Source organism: Trachemys scripta, chromosome 6 (assembly GCF_013100865.1).
Source record: "Trachemys scripta elegans isolate TJP31775 chromosome 6, CAS_Tse_1.0, whole genome shotgun sequence".
Classification (NCBI taxonomy): domain Eukaryota; kingdom Metazoa; phylum Chordata; order Testudines; family Emydidae; genus Trachemys; species Trachemys scripta.
Window position 1 is genome coordinate 72868641 of NC_048303.1, and position 22591 is coordinate 72891231.

The 22591-nt window shown below is 41.7% G+C and overlaps 1 protein-coding gene across 2 annotated transcripts; it reads right to left on the reverse strand.

The window, feature by feature from the left end:
- Positions 1-3789: 3789 nt before the first annotated feature.
- Positions 3790-17252, reverse strand: LOX (lysyl oxidase). 2 transcript variants are annotated; one of them, XM_034773975.1, is made up of 7 exons: positions 16037-17250; positions 15447-15555; positions 13910-14047; positions 11210-11366; positions 8239-8334; positions 8018-8133; positions 3790-4725 (listed from the first exon to the last, which is right to left on the reverse strand). In XM_034773975.1, exons 1-7 carry the CDS (start codon positions 16728-16730, stop codon positions 4719-4721), a joined length of 1317 nt encoding a protein of 438 aa, XP_034629866.1. In that variant the 5' UTR covers positions 16731-17250; the 3' UTR covers positions 3790-4718. The 2 variants fall into 2 exon arrangements, with proteins under 2 accessions (XP_034629866.1, XP_034629867.1); XM_034773976.1 differs by lacking the exon at positions 3790-4725 and having other exon boundaries at positions 8014-8133; positions 16037-17252.
- Between the last annotated feature and the right edge of the window lie 5339 nt (positions 17253-22591).

A 22591-nucleotide genomic window follows, 5' to 3' on the forward strand; every position in this document is an offset into this window, starting at 1 on the left:
GACACAAAAGTTAGCACAGACCCAAGCACTTCATGGTATCACCTTATTAAAACATTCACACATTTCAGTAATCCCAGTTGGCTTAATTGCCATGATGAGATATAGGGCTCTCTCAGACAATTGGGTCCCAGAGTATTCAGAGTTTTAAAGATCTACACCCAAAAGTGAATTTAGAACCCAGAACTAAGATTTATAAACATGTTATGTATTTGTGCTAGATTCTTGTGTATTATAGGTAGAGTTGATACTGCTGCTGGTTGCCTGACACTTCCCATTGTAAGACTTATAAGGTGCTTATAACTTTGCCAAACTTTAATCGTTCCCATTTTGACGCACATATAGCCTCAGCCCAGCGCCACTGGAGACAATGAAGAGACTCCAGTTGACCTCGGTGACAAAGGGATCAGGCCCATGTTGAACTCAGGTGCAGCAGGATAGACAGTGTGAACACTTGAAACATTTTATTCAAGTCATTTTCACATAAACTTGCAACCATAATACAGGCAATGTAACACAAGAATATGAAAGTGCAATGAAGAATACAAAGCTAGTGTCTGAATATTATAAATAAAAGCTCTTCAAATAAAGATAGAGATTTTAAAATTAAGATTCTTGAAAAACAGTGAAGGAAACATTGAAAACTCCTTCAAGAAATTGCAAAAACAAGTGGCATTTCACTGAATTTGTAGCATTTAGTTGCTAAAACAACAACAAAAAATAACCTGCTATTAGCATACACTTCTTGGTTTTAATTCAAGTTATTACAGCACCTTTTTTAATCTGGGGAATGTGAAAAGACCATACATATTTGGCATAATGTGAGGCACAGGATAGACCACTTTCAATATCTTATGAATGAAAATAAACCTTTTGGTATGAACAGATACAACTAAAAAAACAGATATATAAAAGAACTATGAAGGTAAATTTGGTGAATGCACCATTCAATACTACATAGTAAACTTTGGTGTGCAACATAAAACTATCATCTACATGATCTGTTGGTTCAACTGATGACCAATCTCTCATTCTTTTAATACTTTTGTCTAGAAATATGCACCTATTATCAAACATGTATTTCAAGATTTTACAAATATAGCAAAACCCTCTTGTAATGCGTCTGTTGCATGGGAATGTTCCTTATGTGCACCATTTCTCTAAAGACCTGAAATGTCGGAGGTAATTGCTTCATGCACACTCTAACATTTTCAACGGAAATTTGAAACTGCAAGAGAAGCATTTCTGTACTTCTGAAATTTTGCAAACTCTTGGACTGATCTTACACTCTTTGAGATCAAGGGCAAAGCTCCTTTTCAAAGACTGCAGGAACAGGCCCAAAGCCTATTAAAAATGATTACACAATAAAATTTGTTTTATAAAATAAACTCTTACATCAAAACAATGTATAAAGATTTCCTACAGAAAAGCAAGCATTCCCTTAAATATATTGCAGCATGAAAAAAGTAGGCTTCAGGTACCTGGGTCAAACCTGCAGTGACCAAGATATTGAGCATTATGGCCAGCACTCCTTCATTTATTAACATTAGCTCATAAGCTATATAAATCCACTTTTCTCTACTCCTGCATTATAGCTCAGCAGGATTAGTTAAGGACAGATTGTATTAATTTTTCCAACTTTAATGCTGACATTCCTAGCTTTTGTTGATTTAAGTAAGACCATTCATATATTCTTGAACAGTGAGCAAATTTCATTTATTTTCCCATTGTTTAAAACGTTTTAAAACTTGTACAGTATTTAACTAAAGAAAAGAAATCCCATTGTCTTGTCAGATCAACATGTAAAATGTGTTCATTTACCAATGAAGGTGTCTATGGAGCCCTAACAATCTCTCATGTCAATGAGTAATTAAAGATTCTTAAATCACTGGATCATTTGGCAGCCCAAGCATCAGCACTAAAGGCCAGAATGTCTCTTCCTACTGGAGAGCCAAAGATACTCAGTAAACTCCCTTTTTAAACTTCCACAATTTTTGAGGTAAGTAGAGGGTGTGGCTCTCCAACCCTGCAGATGCCCGCAAAGCTACAGGAAAATCCCACAGATCTCAGGGCATCTACAAAGTAAACACCCCCAGAACTACTCTTAGAACACCACACCTCAGAGTGCCTCCTGGCTGCACAGCTCCTGGCTAATGGCTGATCCTAAATGTGCTGTGCCCCAACAGTTTTCAGAGTCCAGCTCTACAGAACAAGGCTTGCGGGACTTGTGCTATGGTGTTAAAAATAGTAGTGTAGACATGCCAGCTTGGGCTCTGAGAATCACTCCCCTCACCATGTTTCAAACCCTGAGCTCCAGCCCAAACAGGAACAACCCTGCTATTTTTAGCTCTGTAGCACAAGCCGAGGTCTGGAGACCTGAACTCTGAGACTTGCTGCAGTCGGTACATGTTTGCAGTGTAGACGTATCCTCTGACTTCCATGCAACTGCACATGTACAAGTTGCCCACACACAAGAAGTTGTAGAATCAGAACCTTCATCCCAGGTTGGAAATCTTGGCCTGAATCACTTTTGACAGGAGGTATAAATGTACCTGCATTCGTTCATTCATACACGTACATGTGTGTGCGCGTGCTTTTTTTTTTTTTTTTAAATCCATTTACAAAAACTGTTCTGGAGCTTAGCCCTCAAAAGCCAAACCTCAGGAACATATTTGTACAGTCAATTATAAACACATGAAAATAGTGTTTTTTTAATGAGAAATAATGGCACAACTTTAACTGCTGATGTGCATAGAGCCCTACTACAGTAAAATGTACCAAGTCTAGTTTTCAAACTTTATTGCTTGAGTTAGATACCGACTTGGTGAGTGATTAAAATGATCATTTATCAACCAAATGAGGAAAACCAATGGAAAACTTAGCAGCCTGCAGATGTAAACTGGACCCATCCCGCATGCAGAAGTGAAAGGTGAGTGAGTAGTCCTAAAAGGCCAATGCCCTCAATGAGTTAATGGTTCATCAGTGTCAGTCTGGCTAAGTGTTGATGTTTCAGTTGTTTAGGTTTATTGTCCCAGAACATGACTGTGATTTGGACAGAAACATCTGATAATCTTAAAACAACAAAATATATGTAGGAAATAACTAGCTGATCCATAGTCCTCAAGGATATTCTGATAACTAACACAAATTCAAAATTAAATTTGTATGGTTCTACTGCATGCAATATTGGCAAATATTGCTTAAAACATTTCCCAAAATTGTAACAAAACACCCCAATATTCCTCAAGCTACACCAATACATAAAAATAAATGCCATTAAAACTCTAAAGGTTTTGAGCTTTGGCTGTTGTGAGCTGCAGGTTGAGCATTGCATCTTCTGATATCTTTGGGAAAAGTATCAGGACAATGTTGTGAGAAATAATTTCACAGTTTAAAAAACAAAAATCACAGCTGTTTTAGCTTACAGATTGGTCCACTGCATACATGAAATAATTGTACTTTTGTGAACCCCCACCAGTAAGCAGCATGATGTATCTTGTTAATTTGGGCTGAAAGTTTTTCACTTTGAATATTTCATGATTGACCTAACTAAAGTACTTTCTGTGTTGCATACACCAACTATTATTCTATACTTACTGTATAATATTTTAAGCTTCATTCTTTGAATAGCCAAATATGCAATTAAGAATCAAGTACAGTACTAAATGTAAAATAATGTTAATGGGAATACAAGTAAAAGGCCTTTTCTCAATAAGAACACCCTGATAGGTCTTTTGGCCTATTTCTGTTTGTGGTGCCTCTAACTGACAAGAGGCAATCAGCTCATTGTAATTGGTTGGCCTGTTCAATTCATGCTTTTTTTTTTTTTCCCCCCCCACTGCTAATAATTAGGGACTATCCAGTGTCGCTTTCAGAAGCCTTGTTTCTGCTGGACAGGTGTTCATCCTAGTTCATTTTACTCCCATTGAATTAATGGTAGATCCTTTTAAGAGCCCCATTTTGAAAATCTCTATTCACACAGAAAAGTGGCTAAGTTCTTTAATTCTATTCCAAAAGTAAAACAGGCTTATGGCCAAAGCCCCAGTATGCATTTGGCTTGAGAAAATGGTTTACCTACTAATACATTAAAAATGTAAAATAAACATAAATTTCGTATATGGGATGTAACTAATGCATACATGAAAATTTTTCTGCTATATGTTAATATTCCTTGAAAACCAGGGATACTTTTCTCGTCTGCATCCAATGTATCCAATTAGTTTTACTGTAATGGCAGGAGCATCACTCCCAAGTTCGTCTTTGATCTGGCATTCATTGAGCTAGCCAGCATTACTACTACTACTTACTGCATTTTATGTAGTATTATACGTTTTTGCTACCTTTTAAAGAGATTACAGCTCATTCACAGAGAGTGTACTGACCAAACTCTGCTGTTATCTACACTCTGATTTCCAGTGGAGTTTAAAACAAAACAAAACACAAAAAACTTATTTTTCTGTGAATGAGTTAATTTCCTTTAGAATTTGAAAATCTGTACATAAATCACCAATCCCACACGTTGCAATAGTTTTTTTAAGTGACAATTTGAGTGCTAAAAATCCAGTTACACATTTTATGAAGCAGCCATTATGCTTCAAAACAACATAAAAGTTTGTGTTGAATTTTTTTGCTTTTTGTAAAGTGTTCATATTCTACTGAAGTTTATATAATGATATTACAGTACAAAACAGTGGGCACTGACTCATCCATTTTCTTGCATCTTAGTATCTATTAAAAAAAATGAAAAATTTGTTAAAAATATCATACATTAGCAAACGAGTACTAAACAAAGTTAACCCACCTGTGTTAAATATCTATGCATCAGTATGAACATGCAACACAAAAGGAACTAGAGAACTTGCTTTCTTTGTACGTTTGAATACCATTACAGTGTTTTGTTAATTTAGGAAGCTGAGAGAGGGGAGGCTACAAAGCAAAGTAACTATGCATAACCCTAACTGACATCCTTCAGTTAACCTTTTCTCTCTCCTCCCCTTTTTGAATTCAAGTGAATAGAAGCTCTGTTACTGGAGGCTCTGATTAGAGCTAGTCCTAGTGCAGGGAGATGCCATAAAAGTTTCTTCACACTGCTCTGCCAAAAATAACCACTCATGACCTGCAGCACACCTCATTCTCCCACAAGCACAGACACTCTGGTGGCGAGAACAAATAAAGGACCAGGCCAAGGCCACTTAACTTGTTGCTTTTAATAACTTAAAAATGGCCATACTGGGTGAGATCATGCCTGTGACCCAATGTGGGGATGAGGGGTTTGGGATGTGGGAGGGGTTCAGGGCTGGGGTGTGGGATGAGGGCTGCAGGGTGGGGCTGGGAATGAGGGGTTCAGTGTGTGGAAGGGGGCTTGGCTGTGGCAGGGTTGAAGTGCGGGAGTGGGTCAGGGCTGGGGGTGCAGGCTCTGAGGTGAGGCCGGGGATGAGGGGTTTGGGGTGCAGGAAAGGGCTCCAGATTTGGGGGGGCTCAGGAATGGGGCAGGGGATTGGGGCATGGGCTTACCTCAGGCGGCTCCCGGTCAGCAGCGCAGCAGGAGTTCTAAGGCAGGCTTTCCTGCCTGTCCTGGGACCACGCTGTGCCCCAGAAGCGGCCAGCAGCAGGTCTGGCTCCTAGGTGGAGGTTCGCAAGGGACTCTGCATGGCTCTGGCCCACAGGCACCGCCCCCACCCAAGCTCCATTGGCCAGGCGGAGCCGGTGCTCGGGGCAGGGGCAGCACACAGAGCCCCATGCCCCCCCCCCGCCAAGGAGCCAGACCTGCCGCTGGCTGCTTCCAGGGCACAGCGCAATATCAGAACAAGTAGGGACTAGCCTGCCTTAGCCAGGCAGCACCGCCCACGGGATTTTTAATGGCCCGGTCGGTGGTGCTGACCAGAGCAGCCGCGACCCAATGCCTTATATTCTGCAACCCAGTTGTGGGTTGCGACCCACAATTTGAAAACCACTGATCTAGTCCAGTGTCCTGTTTTTGACAATGGCCAGTGCCAGATGGATCAGAGGGAATAAACAGAACAGGGCAGTTTATTGAGTGATCAGTTCCTGGTCATCCAGACCCAGCTTTTGGCAGTCAGAGGTTTAAGGACACCCAGGGGTTCAGTCCTGCACATCTTGTCTAATGATCACTGATGGACCTATCTTATTCTTTGTTGTGAACGGTGTGATATGAAGCTAGGTCTTCACATAAGGGTGATACAAATGTTTGTCATTTTAGCCCTGCTTGATCAGTGTTTGATTTCCCAGTAAAAAGGATTTTGTAGCAAATTCAAAGTGAGATAAGCCTTACAATTGGTATGTGATGGGGCATCAGCCCCACACTGTCCAGTAAGGGGTTAAAAAGAGCCTTAGGACAGAGCAGGGTCAGTAGCTGCCTGGAGTTCGAGGAGGGAAGACTGTCTCTTGAGTAGGCTGCAACCCTGTAGCATCTTGGACAGAGCGGAGCAGGCAGGAACCCAGGAAGACAGAAGGAGCTCCAGATGGGCTGCTGAGACTGAGAAGGGTGCTGTGGCTGCAGGGAAGTGGCCCAAGGAAAAGCAGTGATAGTAGAGGCAAAGGAACGCAGTAAGTAACTGCAGTTCAGAGGGTTCCTGGGCTGGGACCTGGAGTAGTGGGCGGGCCTGGATCCCCTCCACACGGCACTGGAAGGGGCAGGACAACTGACTACAGTCGCCACTGGGAAGTGGCTTGACTTCTAAGGAGCTAAATCTCCCCAAAAAGGGGGAACACAGATAGTGACATGGCCGGAGGGCCCAGCCACGAAGAGGATTCTGTGGTTCCTGACACAAGAGGGGTTGCAGGCGGACTGTGGAGAAGGAGTGACAGGGTGCAGACCGCGGACATGGGTGTTGGCTTCGAGCTAATCCCCAGAACAACCAGGAGGAGGCGCCAGTTCAGCAGTGAGTGATGCACTCCGTGACATAGTAATTAAGCAACGTCCAAATGAGATCTGTGTAATGTTCATAGGCTATGTTAAGCTAAAATACAAAGGGAACACTGATTTTGTTCAATGTACATATGCTTTTTACAAAACAATTTGTGGCCAGACATAGTTAAGGGTTATTGCTTGAACACCAACGGAGCTAACATGAAACAGTAAATGAGGTGTTGCTGGAGGAACTGTTCTAGGGGGCCTTGCTGTAGCAGGGAGAAGGTAATACATAAGTTCATGTGGTTTTTTTGTTTTGTTTTTAACAAAGCGTTTCAAGGGCCCCTCAGCAACCTGTTCAACAGCTCTGTATGGCAATTGGATAAGCATCAGGAGGCTTGTGACTGCAAATTCAAGAAGGGAGTTGACCGGGGAGAACAGCTGGGAATCCAGGTAGGAGCAGCAAGTTTAAAATCCCTATAAATCAGTGGTTCTCAAACTTTTGTACTGGTGACCCCTTTCACATTGCCCCTGAATGCGATGCGCCCCCCCACCCCTTATAAATTATAAAAACATGTTTTTATATTTAACACCATTATAAATGCTGAAGGCAAAGCGGGATTTGGGGTGGAGGCTGACAGCTCGCAACCCCCCATTTTAATAATCTTGCGATCCCCTGACCCTCCCGACCCACAGTTTGAGAACCCCTGCTATAAATCCTGAATTCAAGAGTTCAAAAACAATTTTTTCTAACAAGAATTTTAGTAGGTGTTCTGTACTGGGAAAGGAATGGATTTTGATAAACTATTGTAGGTTCCTTCCATCTCAAATGGTTCTATGAATCTGATGGAAGATTGAAGAAAATAGCTTAATTACAAATAGTTATAATTTGAAAGCTATGCAGTTGTAATTAGCAAAATAATCATTCCCATTTCGCCCACACACAAAAACCTCTAAATTCCATCTGTAATCCAAACTAGCACACTCCATACTAAATATAAAATTATACACTTACAAAGTTTGCATCACTAGAACTCATTTGGCAATTATCTATTCAATGCAAAATTCACCCCTAAATACCATAAACCTATTTGCTAATATTAATTTTATGAGTGTAAAGTAGTTACAAAGAAAGAGGAATCTACTTACGGTGAAATTGTGCAGCCAGAGGCGTATGCATGATGGCCTGTATAGCGGATATCGCAGCGTACTACATTGTTGGAGTAATCAGACTCTGGTACCAAATAGCTGGGATTTACACTAACCTTGAAGAAAGGAAAATGCCGTTTACAACTGGGGTTTGGATTGATAACCTGCTGTGCTGGCTTAAAGGGATTTATAGTTATGATTTCTTAAAACACACCCCATACCTTCAGTATGTAGTTTCCAGGTTTTACATCTGTAATATCAATCCACTGGCAATCTATGTCAGCATTGTAGGTGTCATAACAGCCAGGGCTTAGTCCCTAAAAATATGCAAGCAAAGGAGTCTAAGGAATATATTTTCAGAAATCAACATTAACACCGTCAAAAAATTCAGGTAACACCATGATGCTTCCTTCGTGCACATCACTGGGGGGGAAAAAAGACACCAATGAATGACTTAAGCATTGAATCTGAACTTTCTGGGTTTTGTTTGTTTAAATAGTATTGCCTAGCTCTGACAGAGCCGTTGTATTGACTTTTCGTTGTTTCTGCCACATAAGAAAATTAAAGATAAAACTATTCATAAATAAGCATTGTAATTACTGGTACCTATCTGAGAGACTGGAGCATCATTTACAAGCTGTTCTGCTCTTTTGGATAAATAGGTATTTGTTATAGCTGGTTGGAAAATAGGGGTTGTTTTTCATGGAAAGTTTTGGATGAAAAATCAAAAACAAATATTTTGGCCAAAAACAGAAATATTTCAATTCTGAAATGCTGCTGCAGACAATTCCCTGACCCAGCACGGTTCCATTTCAGAATTTTTTTTTTTTCATTTTTCAGGTGATCAGTTTGATTAAAAATCAATTTTCTGTGGAAAGCAGATACATTTCCCAGAAAATATTTTGTTGAGAACCCAGTTTTCCGGCAAAACACGGTTTCAATGGAAAACTTTGAACTAGTCTTACTATTTATACACTTTTTTAATATAATAGGTATTTACTGATTACATATCCCTGAAATTTAAAATCCTTATATTTAAGTACTATCTGACAGTATTACCTAAAGTGTCGCTTATTTGCAAGAGGTGAAGGAATCATTTCAGAAAAGATAAGAACTGACCAAAATCTACACCTAAAACTCTGAATTTCAACTGAATGACTTTTGAGGTTCAGAAAGTTTTGGCTATCATTTTTCCTATTGTCTTTTTTCATGTACCACTTTCTGGTTCGGCGTGGGACCAGCATTGCTGAAATATTATGAGGGAGCCTGTTCTCACAGTATTTTCAGCCTGACAGGAAGCAGGAAGTACTGAAAATCTTGCGATAGTTTAATCCTGGATTTGCAGGCCCAAGAAGCGTGGGTACAGTTCAAATAAACACTGAAATTTTGACTAAACACCTGTGATTTTTTTCCTTACCTATTTACCTGATTAATGAAACCAAAGGAGTTATTTTGGTCCATTGGGGAGAAACATACAAGGCCACTTGAAAAGTTTGGTAGATGTAAGGAGGATCCTGCATGAGACAGTACAGCAGCGATAAAGTCACAGACATACTATTTGCAAGTGCCATTTTAGATCCCTTCTATCTGAAGACGAAGTTCTTATAACTGCTGCTTAAGACTTAAAATCTTAGAGACCAATTCAGCAAAAAATATTCATTACCGTTTTCGTGGGATAAGTTGGGGAGGGCTACACAGCTCCTCTTTCTTGTCCTGGCAGCTCCATTTTAAACCATTTTCCTTCTAAATTTATTTGAATATAAGAAAAATCAAGAAAGAACTTTGCTCCGTGAGTTAGGACATTAGATGCGTGCTCAATGAATCCCATTCTCCAGTTCCAAACTCATTTATGTGAATGTAATTGCCATTAGAATCTTGGACTACCTCAAAGAAGAGTGTTAGCTTTGGCCATAGATGAACTCTGCATCCAATGCAAAGAGTAAAGTACTCTCTTGGCATAGGAAGCTTGCGGCGTTCAAGGGCTATCTTTGTATTTTATTTGTCTATGGCTTTACTTCTGCAAAAAATGGCCTAATGGTTTTTCTCTTCAAGCAAATACAGGTTTTGAAACATCAGAAATGTCTGCAAGAATTCAGAGGGTATCCATAACGGCAGCAGAGGTTTTTCCATATCTGTGTTTCCAAAAAACCTCCTACTTTGTTGCTAGGAATAGCCACACTGAAACATATCAATGGTCCATCAAGTCTGGTATCCTCAGCAGTGGCCAATATAGGATGCTTTAGTGGAAAATGAAAAATCCTCATAAGGCACTTAACTATGCAAGACAAAGCCATGCAGGAATTCCCTCCTGACCCCAGCTGGTAATCAGCTTATGCCCTACTTGCACGTGCCAAGTTTGAGGCTGGAGCAAAGTTTTACAGTCCAATTACAACCCCTAAAAATATGGGTTTACAGTGGAAATGCTGACACAGCCTTGACTCTAGTGACACAAGTACTCCAGCTGTAAAATATATATGTTAGGTGAACGCTGTAACCTACACAAAGGAAACTATTTTTAAAACCCCTTCACAAACTTTACATATTGTAGATAAATCATTATACAGTACTTAAGATTTAAATGTGGACACATCCACCATGGGATAATATTTGGCATTTCTCAGGGATAAAATTACTACCTCTGCAGAAAAAGGGATATAGTTTGCCCATGATGTTCACACAGCTCCCATTAATTGGAATGTCTGTTACAGATATGCACAGAGCACGATACGGTGGTGTACTGAATCCCCTCAAACCCCTTTCGATAGCATTGGGAACTGAGGAAACAGACGACAGAATGTGGATTGGGATGAGAGAAGTGGAGTAAGACCTTAAAGGATTTCTTTACTGCCCCTAATCCTGGGCCTGCTGTCTGATGGCCAGTCCCCCAATCTAAGTTAGAGTACCTTGAGGACTGTTTTAATGTACATCAGCTGCCAATGGCTCCAGGGGACCTGCCAGGGTACAAGAAAGCCCCAGTCACGCACTTCCAGCAGCCACACCCCCTACAGGGCTGTAGTGGAAGGAGACTACAAAAGCTGCTATGCTGGTTTTATGCCACCCGTACCCTGGGGTGATTATCTCATAGCTAATTAAGGCACCTGAGCATTGGGGCCTATAATGTTACATAAAATCTCTCAAGTGAAGTAAACTGCAAGAAAGAAAATCTCTTGGTTCTTTGGAATCATCTCTTACCTGTGTATGTGCTGTACATGCATATCTTCTATAGTATCCATAATCACAGGAGGTATCTTCAAGACAAAAACTTGCTTTGTGCCCTTCAGCAACTCTCCGATGTGAGCCTGCTTCCAGCAAGTCATAGTGGCTGAATTCGTCCATGCTGTGGTAATGTCTGTTAGACCACAGGTCAGTTAGTAGAGGCAGATCAGATTTTGCCAAAACCTTATTAAATCATGTTTCCTATCTAATCTACCTTATAGTGCATCCTGCCAAATTTTGTTTCTTACATAAAACTAATGGGATAATATATTTTTCTTAGTGGCACCACTGTTAAATTTTTTTATTGTATAAAAACACAACCTTCTAAAAACAAATCACATTTTAATTTGTTAAAGGAATGGCTCTGCATTGGCTTTGTTTTCCCAAAATTTCCTGTTTTCTCTTTTTCAATAACACTAGCAAGCACTTGAACCACTCAAATATGAACAGTTTATCTTGTAATGTTTGCCTTCAGGCACAGTTTGTTTGGCTAGGAATGCTTACCTTACATACTATAAATTCTAGGCAAGTTTGCTATTTCTGGAAGGAGCTGAAGGGTTGTGGTTATTTTTCCACTTCCATTGTCTCCCAAACATGTGACATTTTATAATTATATTTGCAAACAATCTACTCTGCTTAAAGATTCATTCTTTATGTACTAATATTACAGATTGGATTAGTTGAAGGAATTGCTATTTACATTCAAATATATAAACTGACATGCAAAGTCTTGCTGGTTTGATAATGTTAAGGTGTTCTGCAAAAACATATTTTTGCTTGTTTCACAGTGTGCACTATCCTGTGTGTGTGTCAGTCCTAGATCTCACACAGTCCTAGATCTCACACCCTATTTGTTCTATGGTTCTACTTTTCTCACATAGATGGAGAAAGCAAACTAGCAAGAGCTAACAAATCAGCAGCTTGTCTTTGTAGCATTCTGCTGCTGTTGCTTATGCAAGATTTTTAGCAAGCTGTGTATATGTAAAAGATTAAATAAAATATAGTTCAAACACCTTTTAATGAAAAATAAACATACATTTTTATATATATATATATATATATATATATAAAATCACCAACTAAAAACTTGGATGACAAGGTGACTCAGAGAATGATGATGATTAAACAGTACCATCTGATGGCAGGTCATTTGAAAAATGAATTGGTTGTTATAGTTCATCTACTAATGAACTAGTGTCAACATCATAGAAACCATCCCCACAATTGGCATTCTTGTTGGCAGCGTATTCAAAGTCCAAGAATTGGATGAGTATTGAAAGAACTACATTCGAATCCTGGTCAGTATGGTTATAGGGCCTATTGGCAGGGCAAGGATTACCTGTTCTGTGGATGAAGAATTTCAGTTTGCAGTGCTATCAGTCTGTCACCTTTGTAAGTATCAATTTCACATTACATTTTTTAAAACTAAAACACATTCACAGAGCGAGAGAGGTTTTTTTTGGACTTTACCAAAGGCTTGTACTCTGAATAAAACATCTGCCTTTCTAGGTCTGTGTTTAAAAGACTTCATTTGAATTGATAGTAATTATTCCATCAGGAATAAACAATTTTACAATTTGACATATTGCTGCAGGCTTGATCCCAAGCCCCTTGAAATCAATGGAGAAATTCCACTAACTTCAAAGGGTTTTGGATCAGGCCCATGGCAACCTCTGTGGTATGTATTTAGATGGAATTCAGTGTTCAGTCATCACTTTATCAATGAATACATTATTTCTGTCATATTTAAATTAATCATTATGTACACACAACTGTAGAGTCATATTTTAAATAAATTGAAGAAAATACATATACTTTCCTAAAGGATCACAAACCTGGTATGAAATATCTAAATTTAGGACAAGATTTCAAACTCATATATGCCAAGCCTCTTGGAAAAGACACAAGTGCACATATGCAGTTTTATTAGGTCCCAAAATGTTACAAATATTCTCCAGTGTTTGTCTTGCCAAGTGTCTGTCAATGTTCCTCTTGCAAAGGTGATATTAGCGCATTGTATATCAGAGCTCAATAGTATCTATTGTGGCATCACTTTTTATGTAAAACTCCAGTTCTTTTCAGATGAAGATGATAATGAGATACCACCCTAAGGCTTCATATAGGTACAACTGCTTATTAAGGACCATTCCAATTCCTCTTTTCAAATTTGAGGAAAATGTGCCTTGTCTCATGAAATAATGGCCCTTTAGAGGACCAAATGACACATTCAGTATTTGAATATTCCTTTTTTTTTTTTTTTTTAAGTGAATGTGCAAGTAAAAAATACATTTGGGGGCATTAACTATAATTGTAACTTTTTTTAAGTTCACTGGTTAGTTCTTTAATATACAGGTAAATGGACAATAGACTTATGCAAAATTGAATTCTATAGATGGGATATGTGACTGAATATTCTAAACTGATTTGAGATTGCATAGGCTTCCAGATTGTCACATTTGTATGCGAGTATGAACCATTTATTTTCATTTGATCATTTCAATTCTTCATCCTCACATGTGTAGCTATATAATGAGCTATTACCATAAAATGGAAGGGGAGAGCAAAATATTATAGCTATATTCCCCCTAGATAGTAACAAAACATATCACATTACAATTAACAAATGACAAATTTAAAAAGATAAGTAGAAGGTACCATACTGGGCACTTTACTCACTGGTGACAGCTGTGCCACTCCCATGAATATCGGGGTCTGCTTGGTAGGAAGTCTGATGTGCCTTGATTTTTCACTCTTTGGGGGAATCTCAGAAGCACTCGAGTATCATAATCTCTGACATCTGACCTGTAAGCTGAACTGCAGTGATGTAAAAAGAGGCATAAGTATGTTTACAAAATATTAAACACATTCAAAATTGCTGCTTCTTGGCTTATGATCTAGCATTCAACCTTCGGTGACTAGATGTCATAACTAGCAAATTGCTGAGCACCCTCAACCCCATTAATTTAAATAGCTGAGGATGCTCAAAAATGCTCAATGGTGTACTTAGGAGCTTCTGGTATTGGATGCAGGCTTTAGTAACATTCTAGGACTCAGTCTTTTTGTTGATGTTGGTTTTGTCACTGTTTTCAGTAAGAGCAGGATTTTGATACCTGATGAGCACTGGTTAGAAAGGCTTTGATATTTAGGGAAATCAATGGTGTTTAACAATAGCCAAGAGCATAAGATCACTTTAACAATGGATAGCTGTAAAAATGTCCTTGTTTGGCATGAAAAACTGTTTTCCAATAGTTTCTGTAAAACAAAATATCTTGTTGTTGATTTCTTGGCCACGGTAGATTGTTTCCATTGTAGTTTAAAAGGCTACAATCATGACATTTTGATCCCAAATTATAATTTAACTCTTTAAATATCTGATTTTTAATTATCAATTTACTAACAAGAACCACATAATCAACCGTTTGTGCTCCCTTTGCTGGTTTTCCTGCAGCAATGTAACAAAAATGATTCCTTAATGCTATGCTACAACCAGTTTATGAAACTGGTGAATAAACAAAGTTGTTTTGCATGGTAAGGTACTATATAAGTTAAATTTATGAAACTCAGCTATGTTCATTTCAGTTCCAGTCAAAACAGGAAAAATCCCTGTTTGCCAAGTGGATAGAGACAACTCACGAGTAAAGATTTTATTTTTTTCAAAATTCTAAGAGATTATTGCAACTATTTTTCTGCGAGATTGTCTCACAGATGTTGTATTGCATGTGCCTAAGAATACTGAATACAGCATTTTGTGAACCCACACAAATGATTACAAATGAGTAGCTGGTGATTTTTTTAAAAAATGAAACCATGATTTATTCACCATAATGGATAAAGTTGAAAAAGACCAGATTCCAAGGATTTTCAAAAGGGACAAGTGATTTGGTGTATCTAGCTTCAGCAAGCTTTAGAGGCCTGATTTTCAGAAAGTGCAGCATACCTACCCTTTGGAAATCAGGCTCCTTTAAGACATTTCAAATGAGCTAAGCTCTACCAAATAGAGGCACCCAAAAGCACTTGTCACTTTTAAAAACATTGGTTAGCACATTACCCTTTCTTGTTGTCGGTTGTTGAAACATTATAAAGAGGCCACAAAAGAAGCTAGACTCAGGACCTGTTATCAAGCCCTCTATCTTTACCTTCCCTTCTGGTTTCCTTGCTGTTGGGTACCCAGGCTTGAGCCTAACATAAAGGAGAAGTCACCAGAGATGCCTACCTTGCCAGACAGTTCTCCTCAGCAGCACATCTCAGGCTGTACATGGACACCCTTTGGACATATGTGGATGCCTGGATGTAATAGGGATCCGCGACTAAGTCAGGGAGACCTGCAGTTCATTAAACCAACCACACAACAGCACGATCAAACCCAGAACATATCTGCCAACATTTTGTTTCACTTTCAACCATTAGTTAGAAGGAGTTATTTTGGCCATAGGCTCCTGCCAGCCTTTAGGTCACAAGAAGCATTTAACCTTCTCGTTCGACAGACACAGCCTATTGTTTGCAGCCAGCCTCTCGCCTCATAAATCCTCTCGGGCCCCTAAGACTACCATATGATCCTAGGAATCCTAGGACCGTGTCAGATTTTTTGCCTCGTGTGTGGAGCAGGCAGGGCTGGTCATTTCTCCAGAGCATGCTGGGATATGAGCCCACTGCCAAAGCCTATCGCTATGTGCTGTGCTGGCGTTTGGGTTGGCTGCGGGCTGAGGCGAGGAGGGCTGTGGGAAATAGCGGAGAGCCCAGCTAAGAGCTGGCGGCGGGGCGAGGTGTTACTGCTCGCGCTCGAGGGGTGCGGGGGGCTCTTACCATACTGGAAGTAGCCGGTGCCATAGCCGGGTCTGTACCTGCTGCCCTGGCGGGGTCTCTCGTAGGTGTCGTAGTAGTTGTAATAGGGGTTGTCGTCCGTGTACTTGTAGGGGTTGTAGGGATCGTCTCCTACCATGGCATCTTCCCGACCGGCTCTCAGATTGCTCAGGGGCGGGGGGCTGCCGGGGCTGGTGCTGTTGCCCCTCCTGGGCCCGACGCCTGAGCTGTGGGGGGCGCTGGGCTGAGACGCCCCCTGGGGAGGGCTCCTGGCTGAACCGCTCGTGGCTCCCTGGCTCCTCTGCCCTGCGGTGCCGCCGGGGGGCGGCTGGTAGCCGGCTTGAAACCAGTGGCGAGCCCCCGAGCCCCTGCTGGCGGCCCCGGCCGGCGGCTGGGCAACGCTGGCTGGAGCAGCAGCAGCAGCAGCCCCCCGCGGGGCGGTGGCGTTGTTTCGGAGCAGCAGGATGGGGCTGCCCGCGGCCGCTGCCTGCCGGCGCCGGGGCGGCTGGTACTGGGAGGCCAGGCTCAGCAGGCTGTACACCTGCCCGTTGTTCTCCCACTGAATCCTCTGCCTCCAGGCGGCGGGCGCCGGTGGGTTGCGGCGCGGCGGCGGCTGGCAGCCGGCGGGCCAGGCGCAGCTCAGGTACACCCACACCTGCAGCGGGGCGAGCAAAGCCGCTGGCAGCGCCACGTGCATCTTCCCCGCTTCAGTGGCCCCGGACGGGCGCGAAGGTCGCTCGCCAAACGCCGCTGGCCGCAGCCAGGCTCAATCCCCGCCGGCGGGCCGGGGACGCAGAGACCTTCCGAAAGGAGGGAGCTTGTCCGCTCCCGGGGTGTTTACAGGGCACGGCTCTGAACAGCAGCAGCAGCAGCAAACAACCCGCCTCTCATCGTCCTCCGGCTTTCTCTGGGGTCTGGACTGGAGGCGGGAGGAGGAGGGCTCAGGGATTTTAAACTTTCTGGCACATTTGCAAAGTTACACAAGCCCGCCTGGCGGGCTGCTCCGCCGCTGTTTGCTCACGTAATGCGATGGGGAACGTGCGAGTCTGACAGGGCCTCACATCTGTCCCGCCGCTGCCTCCTCTCTTCGACCCGCGCTCCCAGAGCCTCTTTGCAGGGGGAAGGAGACAAAAGGGTCCCTCCCTCTCTATATATACACACCTCTAGCTGCACGTCTCAAGCTGGAGCGAGCCTGCAGGCATCTCAATGCACTCAGACACACACGGCCTGCCAGGCCGTGGGGCAATGCCAAAATATGCAAAGGAAAAATGCTATTAGCTCATCAGCACTGGAGAGACTGGGGTGAGCGCTTAGTAAGAGAGGAAACATGTTTCTGGGAAATATTCTGGCCAAAACATCTCCCACAGTATGGTCACTGCTGAGGATTTAAGTAACAGTCAAGTATCCTTAATGCCCTTTTAATTGAGGTAAACCCCTCAGTAAATAAACTCTTGCCTATCCATTTCTGGATTTCTGCATGAGTCACACGAGAAATGCACTACAACTTTGCCTCCCAGAGTAAGTGTTCATTGGAAAATGAAATTTCACATGGGAGAGACTTAGCCCATCAGCAGAACAAATAAACCTGGCCAGGCAAGTGTCCCCTAAAGCTATGCTTTCCCTGGAAGAGCTGGGAGAAGAGGAAAGGTATTTGATCTGACTTTTTCCCCTTCCTGCTTTAAAAAAAAATGTATAAACTCTGTGTTTGGATCAGATCAGACTGTTTCACTGTCTGGGAGTAACTACACATCCATGAAGCACAGACAAACTCCAGGCTGGTGTGTTTTCAGTGGCTGTTACAGGTGCAAATGTTTGCTAATGAATCATTTCAAAGGAATGGGACAGAATCAGCTCTAGTTTGTTAGTGAGGATTTTTCACACGACCCTGTCAGTCCTGGGTCAGTGCCAGGCTGGAATTTCTTGCCTCAGTTAAATAGATTCTCTTAACTCTCCTGAACCTTCAGGTTAGCAACCTGCTAACAGTGCCATGCAAAGCTGGTTCCAGACAAATTTGCCACCTACTCTTTGCAATAACATAAAAATTGTCCATTTGTACAGTACTGGTTATAATAATTTCAGTATAAATATTGGACTTGATCCTACAATATAAGGATGTTTAACTAAGCTATCATCCAATTAATAATATTAATAATAAATAAGAATTAATACCTTTTGTATAACACTTTACTAGGAGGAGTCCTATTAATTTCAATGGATGAAAAGTTAAGCATGTGCATTTGCAGGACCTGGGGCCTTTGCTAGATAGATAAAGGAGCACTAAGGCCCATTACTGCCACATATGCAAAATAATTTCAGTGGAATTGGTGTTAGAAATGGTGGTAGCCTTAGTGCAGACAGGGCTCTCTCTGCTGGACTGTTTTTTACCACCAGGGCCAGCTCCAGGCACTAGTCTGGCAAGCAGGTGCTTGGGGTGGCCGCTCCGGAGAGGGACGGCAGGTCCAGCTATTCGGCGGCAATTTGGCGGACGGTCCCTCACTCCCGCTCGGAGCAACAGACCTCCCGCTGAATTGCCGCCGCAGATCACAATCGCGGCTTTTTTTTTTTTTTGGCTGCTTGGGGCGGGCAAACCCTGGAGCCGGCCATGGTTGCTTTCCAGCTGCTGTACTAAAATGGTGATAAAAATAGGCTCCTCTATACCAGGTGTTAAAACCAGTAGGGATTTTTGTTGTTGTCTCTTGTAAATTTCCCTGGTAGTCTTGCAACCGCTTCCTGACTAGCATAGTGTTTTCTCCCAGGAGTGATCCCATTGGCTGAAGATGCCTGCTCATGATAGTTTAAAAATACTTGGTAGGTAGCATTTGCAGGACAGGGTCTTCTAGTAGTAAAACAGATAAATGGTAACTTCCCTCACATGCACAGGCCAAGCAACTGTTAAGCCATTACTCTCCTGTTTCTTTTAACGAGGTTTTCTTCTCATTTTTCAGACAGTTCATCTCAGTCTCTCAGAACTTTTTCATGTGGTTACTAAATATTTTATCCTCCGCTTTAGGTCTTGACTGGAACAATGACTAAGACTGATGAAAATGGAAAGTTTAGAAAAGAAGGAAAATATAACGTTGAAGAAAATGAAGTCTCCGTCTTTCTAATCTTCCCATAAATCTTACTAGTGTTACAAATAGCAAGTTGTATACCAATGTGTGATATTAGAAAATGTTTCCACACACTGGGATTCTGGCAACAACTCTTGTGCTTTGCCTGATTATGTAACTGTTTTTCCTGAAATTGAAGAAACCAATAATTGGGAATAGTCTCGCCCATTTATCAGACATTGTTTATCATTTGTTCCAAAGAACTATTTTTAATTTTTAGTGAATGTAGAACTCATGAGTCATAAAAGGTGCTGGCAACAATCCTGGAAAGTGAGATCCTCCATTTTTAGTTAAGTTCATTCAGCCCCTGTCCTCTCTGCAAATATTGCCAATATACCTATCCTTGAGGAACCGGACTAAGATGATTAACTTGTTTTCATAGGCCTCTGAAAAGCCTACCACTGGCTCTGAACAAGAGATAGAGAGCTGAAAAGCTCATTACAAAACTAACCCATCCAACTCTCTTGTCCCCCCAGTATAATTGCATAAAAATTGCCCTAAAAATCTAGTGATATAACAGGTATCCAACACAACACATTCACCTTACTCATGTATTTGAGTACTGCTTCATTTTAAAAGTTAATGTATTTTACTGGGTCATGATTCACTCAGCTACTTAAGCATGTGACTAACTTTCAGCATGAGCAGTCCCATTTCAAATTAATGGGATTACTCATGTGCATAAGTACCTTGCTTAATTGGGGTAATATCTATAACAAACAATAAATAACATTGCAGTTCCAAGCCATCATAGCCAAGGGTCAGCTGCTTGCCAGGACATCTTTACAAGCCTCCCTAGATGCTCCAGACACCATTGCTCATTCCTTCTCCATGGCAGTTATCACGAAACAGGCATCTTGGTTCCAGCTCTCTGGGTTCCCTAGGAAAGTCCAAAATACAGATGACTTTTCCTTTGATGGTTTGAAACTTTTTGCTGAGAACACTGATGAGTCATTGCACACGGTGAAAGACTCCAGAGCCATCTTGAGATCTACACACTTGCAAGTAAATGGAGATACAAAAGATCCCAGGCAGCTCAGAGATCCTGTTCCATCCAGTTAACTCATTTCCAAAGACCTTCTGAGCTCCCAAGGCCGCAGTCAAGTTTTCAGAGAAAGAGACCACTCACTGCACCTGGTTCAACCACACAACTCTCCTCATTGACAAAATGTCAATTTTAGCAGCTTGGTTGAAGGTCCAAATCATCCCTGTTTTTTGCATCTCCAGCTGCAACATTTTGCCTGCATCCTCACATGTGGAGGTTGCCTTTCCCATTTTCAACTGCCATGGGAGCAGATTACATCTAACAAACAGATCTTGGAGGTCATAACATTGGGATACACCATTCATTTTACTTCCCTTCCCCCCCCACCTCACTCCTCTTTCCCATCCCTCTGCAGGGATCACTCTTATGAACGTTTGCTGAGACAGGAAATTGACAACCTTCTACATTTAGGAGCTACAAAACCAGTTCCTGCTCAGCACAGACGGAAGGGGTTTTACTCCAAGTACTTTATGGTCCCAAAAGAGAACAGAGGGTGAAGACCCATTTTAAAACTAAGACTCCTAAACAACTTTGTGAAAGTATGAAAGTTCAGGATGATTACTCTTGCAGCTATAATTCCATCATTGGATCCAGGGATGGTTTTCACCCCTCAACCTTCAAGATGCATATTTGCATATCGTGATTCACTTGTCTGAAAGAGATTCCTTTGCTTTGTGGTAGGCCAGGACCACTTCCAATACTGAGTACTTCCGTTTGTTACCCTACTCCAAGAATATTTTAGAAGGTTCTGGCAGTGGTCACTGCCTATCTTCATCAACAGGTGATAATAATCTTTCCGTACCTCTACAACTGGCTGATTAAGAGCTGGTCTTACAATGAGATTTGTCCCCGTTCCTCAGGCTAGGTTTTCAGCTCAATATCAAGAAATCTATGTTGATCCCTGTGCCAAGAATAGAATTCATAGGAGCTTCTCTGGATGCTGTGCCTTCCCATGGACAGATTCACAACCCTGTCAGACTGTGGCGGTTACATTGTCTCCAACTCTTGGGACGTATGACAGCTTGTACCTTTGTAACACGTCATGCAAGGTTATGCCTTTGCTGCTTCTATGATGACTCAGAGCAATTTATTCACTGAGTAAACACAGGCTAGACTGACAAGTGTCAGTCCCTTGTTAAGTAAAAGATTCACTCAATTGGTGGAAGGATTCTCACAATGTCTGTGCAGGTGTTCCTTTTACCCAGTCATCTCTATCCATCACCATAACAACAGATGTTGGGCTGGGGGGCACATTTAGTGTCACATACTGTTCAGGGAAGATGGTTGGCCCAAGAATCTCAACTACACATTAACCTTCTGGAGTTGAAGGCAGAGAGGAATGACTGCCTTCACTTGCTTCTATTAATCAAGGAGAAATCTGTCAAAATCATGACAGACTACATAGCTTGCACTTTTTACATCAAATGGCAAAAGGAAATGTGATCCCCTTCTCTTTGTACTGAAGCAATAAAGTTTTTGAACTGGTGCATAGCCAATCAGAACCTCATTTTGGTGGCCTATCTTCCGGGCGTACAGAACACCACAGATGCCACTCTCAGCAGATGCCACTTCTCCCAGGACAAAAAGTGGGAGTTGGATTCTAGGACCCTTAATCCCATATTTCTGACCAGGGGGTTTCCAGAGATGGACCTTTTTTCTGCCATCCTCAATAACAAGTGCAGTCAGTTTTGTTGAATCCAAACTGGGCCTTCACTCACTGGGAGATGCCTTCCTCCTCGCATGGATGAAGGACATATGTTTGCATTTCCCCCAATGCCTTTAATATGAAAAGTGATGAACAAAATCAGACAAGACATATCCAGGGTCAGACTAATAATTTCAGCATGGTCAAGACGGGTCTGGTATCCTTACCTGATTCACCTAGCTGTCTGCAATTAGCCCTGTGGCAATTTCTCATCTGTTTTCTCAAGAGGCTGTTCAGGTTCTTCACCCCAACCTAGGAGGTTTTCACCTCAAGATGTGGCTTCTCAATGGTTTGCAGGACTAGTGACTGCTTGCACTGCAGAGATACAACAGGTATTGCTGAACATTAGGAAAACATCCACCCAAAATACTTACCTTCAAAAGTGGAGAAGATTCAACCATTAGTGTGAACAACAACGTCTTTCACCTGCTTATTCTTCTGTCTCAGCTGTTCTAGACTACTTCCTGGAATTGAAGATGACAGGTTTATCTATGAGTTCTGTGAGAGTTCACTTGGCGGTTATAATGCCTTTCACTCTCCGGTTGAGGGGTTCTCATTCCACAACAGTGAGATTTATCAAAGGATTGGGAAACTTTTCCCTCATATGAAAGCTCCCACCCAAGGACCAAACCATTTAGGAAGACTCTGAGACTGGTAGTGTCAATTGCTGACCTATCAAAAGGGTCCACAACCTCCAT

Coding starts and splice junctions, on each gene's coding strand:
- LOX (XM_034773975.1), bottom strand. CDS start 16,730: ATGCACGTGGCGCTGCCAGCGGCTTTGCTCGCCCCGCTGCAGGTGTGG. Junction 14,048..15,446: donor GAGGAGAACTGTCTGGCAAG/GTAGGCATCTCT, acceptor ACATCACTGCAG/TTCAGCTTACAGGTCAGATG. Junction 8,335..11,209: donor CATGTACAGCACATACACAG/GTAAGAGATGAT, acceptor GCATATTTTTAG/GGACTAAGCCCTGGCTGTTA.